Source organism: Crassostrea angulata, chromosome 10 (assembly GCF_025612915.1).
Source record: "Crassostrea angulata isolate pt1a10 chromosome 10, ASM2561291v2, whole genome shotgun sequence".
NCBI classification, from domain to species: Eukaryota; Metazoa; Mollusca; class Bivalvia; order Ostreida; family Ostreidae; genus Magallana; species Magallana angulata.
In genome coordinates, this window is record NC_069120.1 from 46,773,819 (window position 1) to 46,790,615 (window position 16,797).

General features: G+C 33.5%; 2 protein-coding genes across 2 annotated transcripts; one reads left to right on the forward strand and one right to left on the reverse strand.

Annotated features, from left to right (window-relative positions):
* Positions 1-8: 8 nt before the first annotated feature.
* Positions 9-7,044, reverse strand: LOC128165473 (DNA primase large subunit-like). The gene is made up of 12 exons (XM_052830071.1): positions 6,856-7,044; positions 6,498-6,607; positions 5,791-5,870; positions 5,570-5,690; positions 5,189-5,281; positions 3,274-3,411; positions 2,790-2,933; positions 2,091-2,273; positions 1,502-1,628; positions 1,138-1,220; positions 893-1,046; positions 9-248 (listed from the first exon to the last, which is right to left on the reverse strand). Exons 1-12 carry the CDS (start codon positions 7,001-7,003, stop codon positions 85-87), a joined length of 1,545 nt encoding a protein of 514 aa, XP_052686031.1. The 5' UTR covers positions 7,004-7,044; the 3' UTR covers positions 9-84.
* Positions 7,045-7,220: 176 nt separating this feature from the next.
* LOC128165472 (probable lysosomal cobalamin transporter) lies at positions 7,221-15,594 on the forward strand. The gene is made up of 15 exons (XM_052830070.1): positions 7,221-7,405; positions 7,671-7,847; positions 8,006-8,069; positions 8,203-8,297; positions 8,826-8,893; positions 9,029-9,132; positions 9,335-9,408; positions 10,405-10,530; positions 10,881-11,095; positions 11,394-11,496; positions 12,046-12,150; positions 12,564-12,707; positions 13,168-13,228; positions 13,495-13,598; positions 15,094-15,594. The coding sequence occupies exons 1-15, from the start codon at positions 7,346-7,348 to the stop codon at positions 15,205-15,207; spliced, it is 1,614 nt and encodes a 537-aa protein (XP_052686030.1). The 5' UTR covers positions 7,221-7,345; the 3' UTR covers positions 15,208-15,594.
* The last annotated feature ends 1,203 nt before the right edge of the window (positions 15,595-16,797 follow it).

The following is a 16,797-nucleotide window of genomic DNA, read 5'->3' on the forward strand; positions in this document are numbered from 1 at the left end:
AGAAAGTCTTATTTCAATGTACACATTTTTATTAGGAATAAATAAAAAGAAATATGCTTTCATGCTCTATCCAAAAGTCAAAGTTTATGCTGTTTCCATGGCAGCCATACATAGATCATCATCCATCATTTCATCATCTACTGTTGTGTTTTGGGATGTTGGCTGGGAATTCTGGGAGAGCTGTGACCTTGGCGTGTTCTGACTTGACCTTTGACTTCCTGTTCTTGCTGGTGTGTTTGGAAGCTTAGCTAAAAGGAAATCATATTCAATGATAAAATTGATATACTTCTAGAATAATTGTAAATCAATACAGCTAAAAAAAAATCCATAAATATTTTGTTATGAAACATTGCACTTTGCTTATGCAATATCTTTGAACAAATAGCAGATATCATACCAGCGCTTGGATTGGCAAAAAAACTCGCGAGTTTTGTTCAACTATTGTTCAATTTAAGGTACCTCACTACATCAAGACTTATACTTTTTAAGACACTACAATGGTGATTTAAATATTTTATTAAATAGTTAGTATCAATTGATTTAATTGAATATCAGCATAGCTCAGTGGTTAAAGTATCGTGCTTGTGAACCACTGGTCATGAGTTTGAATTTGCCTGTGGCTTTAATTCATATTAACTTGACATTAATTAAATTTTTGAAAATCAACATTTAACCAATAATGCATATTTTTTCATCTATTTGATTTACAATGTATATACTTCTCATGCATCATTTTATCCATCACAATCAAGCAATTTTCTGCTGATTTGAGAAACTATTTCAAGGTGTAGTGAGCCACTTCAACTGACTTTTCTTGATTGAATTTTCATTCACTGCATACAAACACCACAACCCCCCCCCCTTGAATTTACTACATGGGTATACACTATACCTTCTTTTTTGCCTGAATAGAAGTGTTGACTCTCGTCAAAGTACTGGTTAGGATGGTTGATGTTGACATCCGGTTCCTCCACTCCAGAGTGGGTGGCATCAAAGTAATATTTACAAGCAATCTGGTAATGTCCGTCCCTTGTGTACTTCATTATCTGTTCATGAAACGAATGTTGCACTGTGAAAATGATACATATCTAGAGTGGTATGAAATAAATGATGCATCCATATATAAATGTAACTTACCTTATCAGTAAAATCCTTACTGATTCCCTGGAGCCTGAGTTTTTGAGCTAGAAGATCGGCATCTGTATGCCGGAAGGGACAGCCTGAAATCCCAAAATAAGTTCTGATTATTTACATGTCAAAAGCAAAATATTACAAATAACTTTTAAGTTTGAGAGTCCAGGAATAGCTCCAATTTTTCCTCATATTAACAAGATTGGGATGCGCATATAAATGCAAGAAATTTTTAAAACAGTTAACTGTACATAGTAACTTGGTAAGATAATTGACGAAAAATATAGAAACAACTACCGGTAGATAAGATGAAAGAAAATAATTTTTTTTAAGAGTTTATTTAGAAAATCTGAGAGAGAGAGAACTTTACCATGGTTGTCCCCTGGTCCTGGAGCATTAGACATGATGATTTTGTTACAGCTGTATGGAGTGTAGTCTGCTCTTTTTCCCTCCTTGCCATAATTATGTCTGATGTTGTAAGAGTACTGTTTGTCAAACTGAAAGCAAGTAGTATAGAATTGAAAACTAAATCTACAACTACAATTTTTTCACCCAAATTTCAGGTTTTTGGGCTCCTGTACAGTTTTGGAGTCTTCAACTAATCACATGCATGCAGATATTGCACAGTCTTAAATGCTGACACTATTCGATACCTGACTTAGTGGACAGTTTTTTGGCTTTTAATTATAACATACAGTACTAGATTAAGTGACAAAAGGCAGAGGAAAAAGCAATGAATATGAAACCAGTTTACAAAGTACTTTCTAAATTTTACCAATCTCAAATTTCAAGTTATTCTATGTTAGCTAGAAGTTTCTTATTTGTTCTGCCCAAGCTTCCTTTATCACTTGTCTTCAATTCTGATATACATCGTATGTGTACAATATTACAACTTCAAACTTGTAATCTTATATTTATGATATATTTTTAATGAATGTGGTAAATAAACAACACAACACCTTATCTCCGTCCATGGCTTTGGTGAACTCTGTTCTCCAGAACCTGAGTGCTTCCTCCAGAGAGAGGCCGATCCCCTTCAGGAAGAGTCCATACTGCATCCTCCCTCCATGCTTCAAATGGTGGTCCCTCTTCATTGATTGATGCAGGTTCTGCATGCACGGGGGAAAGGATTGCTTTGATAGCTGTAGGAGGATAAGCCAATTATAAACCATCGTATTTTATAATATACATTTATGAATGTGTATATACTGTAGGTAGCTTTATGAAATTCTATTCAAATTTTGAAATTCTATTCTTACACATGTAATGATAATTTAGAATAAATAGAATATAACGATAGATTATGACGTTATCTAAATTTATATCAAACTCGGTAATAAAGTATAGAAATTTATGATTTCTTAAAGCCAAATTTCAATCATTGTTGAGGAGGGCTACCCACGAATACCACACAAAATTGAGCCACCACGAATTCTAATGATTCCACAGTAGAATTTAATTTCCACTGTTTATGGAGATTTTGGATTTTTTTTTTTAACCTATTTTTAATTAGCCATGCTTTCAGTGTGAAAAAAACCCCCGAGGCAGCAATTCTAAACAATTTTAAAGTATGGCCTAATCTGTGAGCAGTAACCTTATCATAAATTTGAATATTTTTGCATGTTTATATCTACACATAGATATACATATTATCTCACAGAGTCGATCATCTCTGCAGTAATCTTGCCGACGTTGGACTTCTTTGAGCTGTAGTCCTGCCCTAGGTACCTCTTACTGAGGCCAGACAACATGGGAAGGAGGCGATTGTCTTCCTCAAGTTGAGGCAGGGCACGAGACGTCATCTACAATCAACAGTCATTTAGAAGATGATTAAAAAATTGTAATTTAAATGGTGTCAATAAACACGACGGATAAATTTCTTGTGATTAGAAATTACAGGAAGTAAAGAGTGTACAATTTTAAAACCGTGAGTTTTAGTCTTAAAGCAAACAAGTTTCCTATGTCCATTAATTTTACATATACATTGCACAACACGTTTCTTAATCACATGCAATTCAATGAAAAGGACATTTGACATAATGTCATGCCAAAAATACTTTATAAATACAACATGTACAGAAAAACACTTAATTTTCAGGACAAAATTAGTAAGAACTAAGGTAAGAAATAGACATAACCTACAGCTAGCTGCTGCGAGAGGTGCGCTCTGTAGTGTGTTATCAGGATGGATATCATGTCGTCCTTCGGTACATAGGCAAACCCTCTACTCAGGAAAACCTTTCGACCCCGCACAAGATCAAGTACTTCTGTGAAAGGAACCTGTGAAAATAACACAAGTAAAATCATTGACTAACCCACAAGATACAGGACTGCAGGTGTTAAGCATTTCAGAAAGAAATTTTCAAATGCTTTTAGTAAGCCTTTTTACTGATTAATCAATTAAAAATTTATTAAAATTGGAATATAGATTTAAGATTTAAAAAAAAGGGTACATATAATGTTTTGTGCAAAATCTGTCAGTTTCTTCTACTGAAAAATTATTGATTTGTGATTTCAGATAGTGTTTTCTATAATTAATACATAAAAGCTCTTATTCTATTTGGTTATCTATACTGTCAAATCATCATTGTTCCTGGAGGACCAATATTTGTGGCTTTCATGGGTAACCCTTGTTCATGAATTTACATCTCTACAAAACTATGTACACAATCATTTGTTTAACATTTATTACCGTATTTTTCGGGGCATAGGCCGTTATTTTTTTCCTCCGATGAGCAAGCCCCGGCCTATCCCCCGGGATCGGCTATTCTTAGACTCAAAGTTAAAAAAATTTAACAGTATAATATAAAATCCACTGTTTTTATCCGTTGTACTGTTGTAGCAATTTATTATGAGGGTTGGTTTTTTTTCATCCGTTTGAACTATTGTTCGATAGTTGTCCCGTTGATAATTTTTGTAATGACATCGTGAGTAATAAAATGTACAGTACTGTACAAGGTATTTCTTTACAATCCCAATCAAAAGAATTTTTTTCCCACGTTCATGTATGAACCCTGGAAACTATTATTGCGTAGTAAAAAAGAAAACGAAACCGGGTAGAATGTAATATGACGGAATTTTGGTGAATTCTTCATGTCTGCGTTTGTAGGAATCACTGGTCTTGGGTGTAGAATAAATCAAATGTTATGTGTTTTTACAATTAATTTTCTGTTGGATGAAATAACGGTATTCTGGTGTCGTGTGTATATACAAGGGTGTGAAACCCGAGACTAAAACACAGCCAGGGGGCACGTAGCCTAGTGTACACCGTTACACTTCATTGCATTAACTGTGTTTTTAACATTTCAACTTCTCTGCATAACAACAAGTCACTATTTAATTAATTAATGGAAAGAACACAAATTAAATATTTTATGTTTGGTATTTCGTTTTCTCATTCATAGCGATTACGGGGGATAACTCTTTTTTGAATATGAAACCACGTGTTGAGCTAATGGACGCCATACCCCGTATTTACAAGTAGCTTTCAAAGTATAACTTGATTAAATGATATTTAGCAATAAGGTATTAATAAAATATAAAAGGTTTGGTAAAATATTATATATTATATATTAGTTCTACCAGACAGAACCACGGAGGTTGGTGTTGCAATTAAATTTACACTATGTAGAATTACGATACACAACGATACACCGACGAATACGGAAGAGACCAAACAGCCACAAAACACAGATTAATTTTTAAAAATTGCTTGAAATATATATGTTAAGCAAATTTAATAACTTAAATTACTCTTTTGACTTTCTACATCGATATTCTGAAAGTATATACTTAATACGGTGACTTTCTTAATCAGCGGTCATACTTTCACTATAGTAATCATTGATTGAAAATCGGCTTATCCCCCAATTAGGCTAGTCTAAGGATTTTTCTTGAATTTTGTCTAAAAATTAGCAATTCGGCCTATGCCCCACATCAACATATGCCCCGAAAAATACGGTAAAATTGTCCTGATTACACTACCAACGAAATTACGTCCCCACCAACCAGGAAAATTTTGGCTACCCATGAACATTGACCAAAATATCAGACATACTTTGAAATATTCATTTGTGTCAGCTGTGGTGGAATTTCTGCCAGCAGACGCCATAAGATCTTGTAGCACTCTCTGTTTCTCATCTTCTGAAATCTACAAGAAATCACATACAATGTATGGCATGCATTATGCACGAATCTCTATGAACTAAATTATGAATATGTATGACTGACACTAAAACAATTTGATAATCTGATATCAAGTGGATATACATCGTGACATGTGCATGCAGCTTACATGTATGTTATTATTTATTTTCATTAAAAATTGAGTAAAAAATAACGTGTCACTTAAATTAATTACTATCTACAGTGCATTTTTTTCTTTCATGTAATTGATCAGCATTAATAACTCTGTGTATGTGAGTTTCCCAAAACATACTGGGTTATAATCCAAACTGTTGACTTTGAGAAATTTTTGTTTATCTTCTGCATTTTCCTTCAAAAATCTAAACCTGAATAAGTCCAACTCCTGTTGCAAGAACCATCGCTTCAAATCCTCCCTGCAAATTACCAAATTCACAAAAAATTTATAAATTATCATTCTTTTGTTTTTTAGACTACAACAAAATTCTTCAGCAAATTCTATATATTAATACTTACGATCTGCAATATGCAAGTCGCAAAATAAAATGCGAAATGTGGTCTATGCTGAATTCCTCACAGTCAGTTGAGTAATCCGTCTAAAATTAAAAAGAAACTATTTAATATGAAACAAAAAAAACACCTCAATCAAATATACATTGTATGAATTTCAAACAAGCAAAAATACTGGTATCATTTCATACTTTTATATATGTATAGCTATAAAATCAATGTTACAAACATCAAGTGTAATGCGTTGTTTAAATTGATATATGTTAACGCATATGTAAGGAATGTAAGAGGTGTAAAACATGAGATGGTAAGACAGATTTTATCACCAGCACCACTTAGCTCATTTGGTAGAGCACCTGACTAGAGTTCAAATCCTTGTCTAGTTCACTATTATTTCTCACATCCCATTACTTTTGGTGATGTGCCAACCACTTGAACTAACAAGTTAGCTCCTGCCAAGGGGAAAGAACCTAGGGATGAATCCTCCAGGACGAAAATCATTTAATGAGAATGATTGAGACTGTTAAACTTAATGGTTCGATCACAAGCAAAAGACACCTCAGTGATAGAACACATCAGTATCTAATGACTAGTGATTCAGGTGACCTGAATTCAAATATAAGTCTGATGTTTTCCCATCCCATCATAGAGGAAATTAATATTGCAGCAACAAATACTTGCATCTTCATGGATGCATCAACAGATGATCTTACCCTAATGATCTTGGCTAACTTCGTTTTCTTAACCTCTTTTTCCACCAAATGGTTGTAATCTTCTGATCCTCGAATGTGCCGAATGCCAGCATTTTCAATTGCTTTAAGAACTGTGAGTTCCAGAATAGTTTAATGCAAAAATCATACACAAGTTTAAGTTATTATAAACATACTTTTATATTAATTGAGACTGTTGCATAACTTCAGATAATCAAAAAAAAATTACTCTGCCTAAAATCACAAGTTAAATGTTTAGTAGAAGCTTGAAAGATACAGGGGGAGCTTAAGGCCTTTAAGTCTAAATTTTTAATGGAACATCCCCCCACCCCCCTTACAAGGTAATGCAATCAATGATTACCTTTCAATCTCTCTACTGCATATTCTTCAAATTCCTGAAGAGTTACTGTATCTTTGGGTGGGACTTTGTAAATCTGAAGTCTGTGTTCCGCTCCAGATTTAATCAATTTAGAATTTTTCGGTCTTTTTGTTCTTGAGCCTATCAACATTTTGATGGATTTGGCGCGCTGTGTTTTAGCATTCGATCCCGATCGAATATGTTCATATAAATAATGAACAATTAAATATCTTTGAATGGAATAATATCAGCAAATTAAATTATAACTATAGAGTATTGTTAGATATCATATGTTTATTTTTTTTTATTCATAAGATCAAATCTATAACTAAAATAAGAAACGAATTATTTTAATCGAGATCGACGTTCCAGTCCATAAGGTCAAGGTTAAGTGAAACCAAAACAAGTGGGATAACGGAAAGTAAACGATAATCATAATTGCTACGTATATACTATAACAAAAATGTCTGATTGATTTAACATTGAATACAGAATGTCAATTCCAAGTGCAGCACTCGCGGCAGGGTGGATCCCTTTTGTTGTTACCTTGGTTGTAAGTTAATATTTATTTTAAATATCAGGCGTCACATGATTATTATGATCCAAGAACAGTGAAGTATAAACATTGTTACTGTTGAAATGCAATTACCGTTGCAAAATATTAATGTTTAGGTTTCAAAATGTCCCATTAATAAATGGCACACAACACATGTTTAAGAATATATTCATAAAGATTAAGCAATGTAGGATAATACGTACTACAATTATTCTACTTTGTGAATCTTACGGTGATAAGAAAAAAATGAAATTTTTTTCAGCTGATCTTGTTATTTTCGGGTGCGTATGTGAAGTACTTTATCAGTAAGAGGGATGGCACATTATCTACGACACTGTCATCAGTGGTAGCCCTCAGTGTGACGTTGCTGACCACAGCTCTCATCCCCGTCGACGTCTTCCTGGTCTCATTTATGAAAAACACAGATGGCACTTTCAAGGTTATCATTTAAGAAATAAAGATTTTTTTTAGCTTAAGGTGTAAAGTAGAAAAACTCACTCATTTTTACCATTACATAACTGATTTCATCAGAATATATGTATGTGTATATACGAGCCAATTCTCTACCGTATTTACCGTATTTGTTTCATTTTTTAGGACTGGGCTGTGAGTAATGCAACTAGGCAGTCAATGGAGACCTCTGTGTCAGATGCTTATTATTGTATGTAGGCCATTTCTTATTGATTTTGGTAGCTGTAAGGCAAATTCCTTTTTATGGAAAGTGAATTCAAACATGTCAAACATGATATAGCAAATCACAGATTAACAAGAGCATTTCTTTTGTTATTTTGCAGCGCTGTATGGTCTGATAGTTTTCTGCCTCTTTCTCTTGTTACCATTCATGTACTTTTTCTATGAAGAAAGAGATGAAGAATCTACTGTAAAATCTGTGAGTCAACATGATAGATGTGTTTACAAAATTCTCTTTATTATGCAATAGGAGATAAGTTTTCTGGGAGTGCTTGACTCACAGTAAAGTGTAAGTGTACTGAAATACATGAAAATCAGCTAGGCTAAGCATAGTGTCAGTTGTAAAGTACTCTGTAGCTGCTCTGTAGCAGGTAATTCTTTATTACTAAGATTGAGTTTTGCAAGTGTAATTAAACATGATTTCAAATAGATCATTTGATTATTCTAACATCAAACAGTACCATCATTGCTGCTTAGTGTTTTTTTCTACATATATTACATGTATATATATATCAGAAATTAAGACTTACACTATAAATCTTTACTAGTGATAAAGAAGGAAAACAGAAGCATATAACTTATTTACCATAAAGTTTAGTTATAAATGTATATACATATTATCTTTGATTCTCATCCGACTTATTCTAATTGAAGAAAACTTTCAAAATAATTATCTTCTTTAAGAAGACTGTTCTGACAATCTTTTTTACAAATGTATCTTTTGCAGAGAATTTGTTCTGCCCTGAAGTTTACCATTGTGTCTTTGTTCATCATTGTAACTCTCCTGTTAGTTGGGTAAGTACAGACTGATTTTTGACTATATACATGTATGCATAAATATACAAAAAAGTATTATTGATGATAATTGCTAAACCTATATGCATCAATGTGCCAGATATTGTAGAGGGTTATGTATATTGTATCATTAAGTGCCTTTGTTGGGGTAAATCATGGAAGTTCAACACCCAGTGGAAATAATACCAACCAGTGGAAGAGGATTGCAGACCTCTTCAAAGAGTTTGGAAATGATACCAGTTAGTATACAATAAAACTTGTATTTCATACTGCTTTTTTCTATTGTTCCTTAATTTAAAAAAGTTTGCACTGAAACACTAGTTAAGTGCCAAATATGACGCACAATTTATCTCTTAACTAAATTTTTTGTAGATTTTGATGAAAATTCATCATGTAATATCACATGAATATGTTAATTTGACAATTAATTCTCGTGTTTAGGATTGGAGGATGCCCTGTCTTTTGTTATGAGTGTACTAAGTCTTTTGGGAATGTTGGCCCTCATCATGTACTCAGTAAGTAAATATTACATGTACTGTAGTATGACCTAAAGAGAGTCAGCCATCACACCAAATCAAGGTGGTAATAAATTCACAATCTTTCTGATCAAAGATTTTTTTGAGAATATAAACCCATAATGAATACAGTACCGATCAGACCCAACCTAACAGAAAGTAAACCCCAACTAAACCCTGGGTTTACTTTCTTGGTTCACTCCTGGTTTACTAGAGTGGACCAAGAGTAAACCCAGAGAAAACCCAGAGTGGACACAGAGAGTAAACCCCATCAGAATTATAACCCTAAAAGCAGACGCTACATGTGTATTCGGAATATATAATGGGCAAGGATTACAGACAGTTAGATGGCAAGACTAAATACAGGTCGGCTTCACACCTCAGTGCGTACAATTAAGCCCAAAAACAATTTTCGAATAAACCCAAACTAAACCCAGAGTAAACCCAAAGTAAACTCCGAGTGGACCCAAATTTTCAAAAAGTAAACCCAAAGTAAACTCAGAAAGTAAACCCGGGGTTTAGTTGGGGTTTACTGTGGTGTTAGGTTGGGTCTGATCGCTACTGTACATGTATTGTGGGTATGTCAATATCTTGTGTACATTTAGCAATCATACTGTTACACAATTTACCAATCAGATAATCGATCAGTGGAAGTAAATCCAAAGAAAAAACTAACCTGTGCAATTTTAAAGTTTGCTCAATTAGTAGTACCAGTAATATACATGTACCGGTACATACATGTATATTATTCATCATTACCGTAGTTTAGTTGATTCTGATACATATACAAAAATACTGTACGTTATACAAATACAACATGTTGGTAAGTGGTTTGTTGGTGTAGTTTGTATCATCAAGTAGTACTGTATTTACATATGCATGTATTGAGTTTAAAATGTGCAATTATTGATTAGATAATGATTGTTTTACCATTTCCCACAGTGCTTTAGAATCTGTAAACATTCTACCTTTGGTATATGCCTCATTTTGTTACAGGCCTATGGAATGTCAGCCATGCCAATGTCATTGATCAAGGGAACAAAAAGTGCTAAAGCAGAACGAAGTGATGTCCAAAACCGAAGATCAAGGATAAGCGAAAGGTCAAGGGCAATCCGGGAGAAGGTTTGTATAGGGAATACTTTACATGTACATTTGGTGCCATTGCAAAAATAAGTAATGCATGTTCCTAACAAGAGTAGAACATCTTTTAAAAAATCACCAGTAGTTACATTACATGTACATGAATAACAATTCATTTATCTTTTATCAAATGTAATTTTGAACAACATGAAGTACACTTCTTGTAATAAATTAACATTTCTATTACATGTAATTCCAGCTTAAAGTAAATAATGTTAATATAGTTCATTGACTTAGTTAATATAATTACCACTACCAATCTTTTCAATCAATTTTCCATCTTTTCTTTTTTAATCTTTCATCATGGCTCATGATTCTTTGATTTGTTACAGTACACCAGACGCGGCCTGTCGTCCCGGAACCGTGACCAGGTGGAAAGCATGGACGAGGAAGAGAGGCTGCTACAGCGCGAGGAGAGACACCTGGAGGTCAAAGAGAGAAGCGTCCTACAGAAATGTCTGCTGGTCCTGCGGCCGTTCGAGGTCGTGTTCGGAGTGCTGTTCTTTCTTGTGACTCTGCTGGTGTTTGTGTCACTGTTACTCACAAAGTAGGTCAAATACAGACCAGCAGGTGTTTTATCTTAAATGTTAGAACTATTTGTACAGCTTTCTATTATGTAAAACATACATACATGTTACATAAACTCAATAGTAACACCATCTTTTAAAAAAAATTTCATTGGTGTATTAAGGATGTTTGAAAAAGCAAAAGTAATGGAAATACACATGTATATCGTATTAAGATTTTGACACATGCTAAAGAACTTTTAAGACTTGGGACACGATATTAGCAGATATTTATTAAGTATAGACAATTTCATTTAAAATTTGTCCCTTTTCTTCTAGCATTGACAAAGCCATACATAGCTTGGGCTACAAGTCTGGGTATGCCTTACCCCAGAGAAACCTCCCAAACCCTGTGGATATAGTTCTAGTCTTCTGTCAGAAGGTAACAGTGACCACACTCTATTTATTCAGTTTTCAAATTATTTAATTTGTTGTAGCATTGGTGTTAGTAACAATTACTAGTACGTTGCAAATTACATGTATTTGAATTTTGACTTTTCACACAAGCTGTAAAAAATATTTGAGTATCGGTACATGCACTATGGTAATACAACAGTATAACAAGCTACACACATCCTAGTACATGTAAATGAACTTGCACTTCAAATGAAGATTTTTTCCTAGGTTTTATTTTTTTAAACACTGTAATCTAACTTAAATGTTTTGAAAGAAAACTTTGTGAGGTTTATGAGAACTTAGTTGTTAGCAATACTTCCTGCCACAATCTTGTTCTTAAGTAATATGTCTCTCATATTTGTTTAAGATTATCCACATAGTTTTGTGCAAATCAGCTCAAGACTGATAAATTTTGATATACCGGTAAATGTGTCATGCATAGAAGTTGGTTACTGTATATCAAGCTCCTATCTGTGGATGCATCCATCCACTTTTACCTGTAGTTACGTGTAGATGTATAACTTTTGATATTCAGGTGTTTCCTCTGGACTACATCATGTTTGCTGCCTTGGTCCTGTACCTGGTTTTTTGCTCTATGTCCGGTGTCAGGAACATCGGCATCTGGTTCCTCTGGCTCAGGGTAGCTTTTTCTTGTAAAACCCTTATAAAAATTTCTAAAACATATTATCATGTAAAAGATCAACAATATTGTGAATATTATTACAAAAAGTTGATTGGGTTTTAACATTACTATTTTGAAAAGTTGATAGGGTTTTAACATTACTATTTTGAAAAGTTGATAGGGTTTTAACATTACTATTTTGAAAATTTATCTGGAGCTTTAAGATTCTTTTATTCATTGAAATTTTAAATTTGTACTTTGTATCAAAAACAGATATTGTCTTTGCTAAAGTTGAATTTGAGCTCTCTGGCATCTATATCTAGCACTCCGTCGATCAAGCTAAAGGGTTAACCCCACTAGCCCAACCTAGCAGGTACATCATATCATTAACACTACAACATGTATAATGCTGTGACAATCTTTTTTGATAGATGTACAAGATCCGCCCACGAAGGACACGCCCCCAGGGCATCCTGATGATGTGCATGATCATGATGTTTTTGACGCTAGCCATCAACATCATCATCTATGAGCTGACCCCTCAATACTCCTCGTTTGGCAGCCAGAGATATGTGGTATGTACAGTGATTCAGTGAATCAGCTTCATGTACACCGAGCTTGTATTCAGTGTTTGATTATAGGAATATATATGTGACAGCCAGGGTTTTAGAAATTATATTTATGATATACTGAGCTCAGGTAATTATACATGTACATGTTTGTGTAGATATAATATACACAGGGTTATTTGCCCCATGTATTTTTCACCCTTCTACATTTGCAAACAGTTTCGCCCTCTTGAATTCACCCTATATATAGTTAGAAATAGAATTTTTTTCTAATTAACACAGTGATTTAGAAATTTGTTTGAATCGGCCAAGTCTTAAAATCATCCATGGACAACAAGATTGAAAGTTGCAAAAATAAAATGGAAGTGAATATTTTTCTATATACCTGGTACTGTACAATGTATATGTATATGAACTTGTTGTATTATTGCTAAGCTTAAGGTAAATTTCATTTTAATTCTTACAGATAAGTAAAGGGAATTCCTCTCATGTTGAAATTGTATCATGTACTGCCGAAGCAACAGCAGGTATGTCTTTACAACAACAAAGAAAACTGGTTACCACAAGCATGTGTGTTAGAGAAACATGCATTTCCTCATACTAGGTGTTATCATTGATAATTCAAAGAACAAGATGCTCCTGTATGTTGGATTCACACATGCAGACAGTTGCTTCTATTTTCATAGAATGATTTTGTATACTTAGTGCAGCTCTTCTATCATCTGTGTTTATTTGCATACCATGCATTTCATAACTATTTCCAAGCTTCACAAATCTGTTTTATTTTGTCCAGATGACTGCACCGTCACCAGAATGACCCTGCTGTTGACCAGTTTCTTCTACAGGATGTGGTTCTTTGGAGCAGCATATTACTGGGGGACTTGGGTGTTCCTGGGGGTAAGAGTTGCCTTCTCTTAGAGGGATTTAGCATTGTCTTCTTTCCAAGGCTAGGAGTGCTATTTAACTTTGAATTCTTTTGAAAGGATGATGTACTGTGTAACATTGAACGAATATCTTTCTGCTTGATTTTGCATTTATCAAATCTTTGTTTTTATATCCTCATAGGACTCAAGTTCTCTTATAACAAAAATATGATGATCTCATTGAAGATATTATGTTCAGGTGCACATATTTGTAGTATCTGGGCAATCAAATACATGTATATCATAACTTTGAAGCATGCAAAAATCAAACTGATGACCTCTTTTACAGATTTGTGGAAATGATTACCCCAAGTCTAGCAAGCCAGCCCCCCCCCCCCTCAGAAGTTCAAATTAGCAAATAAAGGAATGTATTGTGAAAAGAAATCTTTTCTCAAGATTTGTGATATTCTAAAATTTTCAAGACTCCAGATATTAGAATTAGAATGTGCGATTTTTTTTTTTCAAGTAATACCCCTCCTTTTCAGAGTTTTATACAAGAAAATGTAGAAAGTAACGCAAAATTCACCTGAAAATTATGCTGGTTAGTGGTGTGGCCTATGGGCCAGGACTGTGTTTTACAAAATAGTGATGTGGCCTATGGGCTTGGTCTGTGTTTTACAAAATAACTTACAACAAAGTCGTAATTATTTTTAGTCTCATGGATTGGTCTTTTAATGATCAACATTTACCGTATATCAAACATTTATTTTCAACTATTTTGATTTTCATAATTATATTTTACATTTTTTTTTATTTACAGTTTTTCATTTTATAATACATATAACACATTCATACACACATACATACAAGTCATGATCTTATAAATCTAGAAAACTATTCAAGTTGATACAATTTTGCATAAACTGAAATGAATAAAGCTCTTGAAGTTAAATATTTAGAAAAAGATTTTTCCATTCAAACCATCAATCATTATGTTTATCATAAGAAGAGTTTCTGATAGCATTTTTCAATTTCATATCTAAGGTTTAAGTGACATAGTAGACCTGCAAATATTGGAATTTTTTGGTTGTACAGACATTGAAAAATATATTGTTTTGTATACAGGATCAAAAAGTTGATGACTAAGTTAGAATTAGAAGGAGGAGTCTCTCCGAATAATATGTAATACTCATTAAAGCAGATTCTTTTTTAAACAGCATGATACATGTATACATGTATATGCATACTTAAACTACTCCATAAATCGAAAGCAAAGGAACAGGATGTGAAAACATGTTCAATAGTTTCAACTTCATTATTACAAAAAGAACATGTATCATTATCAACTATTTTTATCTTTTTTAGATACGATTTTACAGGAATAATAAACAAAATAAAAAATTAATTAGTTCGTAAATAATTAGCATTCATTAATTTGGCAGTTAGTCGTAAGTTCTTTTGTGAAACGCAGCGTCTGTTATTGGTTGACATGTACAACATATATCAAAGAACATATGTGTCGTTTGTAGTTTATCCTGATTGGGTTCATCATTTCTGTGATCAAGAAGAGGAGGTCTGCCATTGATGGTGAGGTGGATGCTGATGATTTTGATGACAGTGACGAGGAATTGTTAACAGGATAACTCCTCCTGACAAACACTTTAATTGACCTTACCACAAGGATTTTCTTCTAAATACAAAGTAATTCATATTAATGATGTTCTTTTTAATGTATACATGTGAACTAGTTAATTTTCAAACCTTCAGAGCATGTATAAATATGTGCAGATATACATGTATTGACATTTCAATTTTCCGTGTATCCTGCAAGAGAGAGAGAGATAGAGAGAGGGGAAGGAGAGAGATTTGCATAATGTTTTCAGTTGTGTTTTCATATTGTTTTTCTATGTATAAATGTATTTGTATGCTTACTTTCTATGTATTTATAATTATGTTTTCTATAATTTGTTAAAAAAAAGTGTCTTCAGATTTATTTATAATGATGAGTGCTAATAAAGGTAGTTACTCTGGTTAAACCATGTTTTGCATGATAAAGTTTTGTGTGATTTTCTATTTATAATTTTATATGTATAATTATAGTTTACCCTAGAGAACAATTCCGTAGGATAAAAATATTAACAATGCTTTTCAACTGTTCAGAATGTGGTTAAATTCATCGATCGGAGCTTCTCGCGTCTTTAGTGAAATGTGTCTTCAGTGAAATGTTCATAGAAGAGTATATGTTCCCCCGACACAGACATTGGGGTGGATGATGCCACAATATTTTTAGTCACCAGAATAAAAAATACTCCGGGAAGTTTATGAACAGCGCAAATCATCGTTGAATTTGCCTTCTCTTATGTGTGTGTACTCCGAGCAATGCGCAGAGTAAGCTGTTTGTTTTTAGGATTAGCTTTGCCTGGCGCTGTTGCCCGCGCGCTATTTACACAACTGGAATGTCGTTGTGTGCTGATTTTCTGTTACAGTAATTAGTTGGATATATTACTATATTACATCGCTTGTGTACAATACTGATATTTATTAGGACTATTGTCATTGTCTCAACCCACGGTCCGGAGTCCGCATAGCTCTCTCCTACACGGCCAGATGGGAAAGGATTGTACATGATAAAGGACTATGTATGAAGACGTAAAAACTGCGCAGAATGTTTCATACCATTAAATTATTTTTTTCATGTTGGTATTTAACAAAGGGTGAAATATTGTTAATTTTTTGTCTGTTTTTTGTTGTACTTGATCTGATTATGCCAATATTTCTTATATTTTGCAAATTCATTACATTAATGTACAAGTAATGTAAACTCGCACAATATTTTAAAAATGTCTTCGTTTGAAAAAATCAAGCCGTCAATATAAAGTTGTGTTGTTGTTTTTTTTTTAATTCATTAAGGCTCTTTTTGAAAAAGACAGGCGGTGTACTGATGGTTTTCAGAAAATGCAGGGGGGGGGGGGGATGGGGAGTAGGAGTGAGGACTTTGAAAAAAGTTGGATAAAACTTGCTTTTCCATGCATACTTTTTGCAGAAAGAAATCGGAGAGGACTTCTTGCTTAAATAAGATTTTATGAAATGAAGGGAAAAGTTCATGTCTACAAATTTTACATTCCTATCAAATATTGAACATTTTGAATGTGTTGTTCCTATAAAACACACAATCAAAACTTCTATTCAACTCCATGTTATTTTTTTATGTGCAGTTTTTATCGTACTGGTAT